Here is a 942-nt window from a genome sequence, read left to right as displayed (position 1 = left end):
ACACTGGGGAGAGACCCTACAAGTGCAGCGATTGTGGGAGATGCTTCAGCACCACCTCATCCGTCATCAGCCACCAACGTGTCCACACTGAGGAGAGACCCTACAAATGTGATGAGTGTGGGAGGAGATTTAAATCCAGCTCGTGCCTCATCAGCCACCAACGCATCCACACCGGTGAGCGACCCTACGAGTGTGGTCAATGCGGGAAGAGCTTCAGCACCAGATGGTCCCTCAACAATCACCAACGAACCCACAGCTTGGAGAAACCCTACAAGTGTGAGAGCTGTGGGAAGAGCTTCACTCACAGCTCCAAACTCAACCGTCACAAGCAAACCCACAACGTGGAGAAACCCTACAAGTGTGATGAGTGTGGGAAGAGCTTCAGATACAGCTGGTGCCTCAACACTCACCGGCGCCACCACACTGGGGACAACCTCTACAAGTGCAACGACTGTGGGAAGAGCTTCACTTGGAACTCAAATCTCATCATCCACCAGCGCAGGCACACTGGGGAGAAACCCTACAAGTGTAGTGAGTGTGGGAAGAGCTTTGTTGTCAAAGCCAAGCTCATCAAGCACCAGAAGATCCACCTGAGATAGGCACCTGCTGCTGCTGCTCCTTATCCAGGTGGCCAATCCTGGTGGCTTTTGAGGATTTGAAGTTTTTCTACCTCAAAAATTCACTGTGAACCTCTTCTCTAAAAAACAAGAAATACTTTTTCCTCACACAAAGCCCCAGAGACCGTTCAGTGGTCCCTCAGCACCTTGAAATCCACCTGGGACAGGAACTGGTTGTACAGCACCGCTGGGTGGGGGGTGGGGACACACAGAAAAAAGGGGTGTCACTATGGTGACACCCACTTTCTGGGGACTGTCACCTCCTGGGGACCTGCCATTCTCTGGAGAACAACCAGCACCTTGCAGGGTTCCTTGGGGTGGCCAC

General features: G+C 52.9%; 1 protein-coding gene across 1 annotated transcript; it reads left to right on the top strand.

The window, feature by feature from the left end:
- Positions 1-5: 5 nt before the first annotated feature.
- Positions 6-599, top strand: LOC104519327 (zinc finger protein 154; the record flags this gene model as incomplete). The annotated part of the gene is made up of 1 exon (XM_010169800.1): positions 6-599. A coding segment is annotated over one exon (594 nt), but the record flags the coding sequence as incomplete, so codon positions are not given.
- Between the last annotated feature and the right edge of the window lie 343 nt (positions 600-942).

Source organism: Antrostomus carolinensis, unplaced genomic scaffold (assembly GCF_000700745.2).
Source record: "Antrostomus carolinensis isolate BGI_N321 unplaced genomic scaffold, ASM70074v2 scaffold9166, whole genome shotgun sequence".
Classification (NCBI taxonomy): Eukaryota; Metazoa; Chordata; class Aves; order Caprimulgiformes; family Caprimulgidae; genus Antrostomus; species Antrostomus carolinensis.
This window is presented reverse-complemented; position numbering and strand designations above follow the sequence as displayed.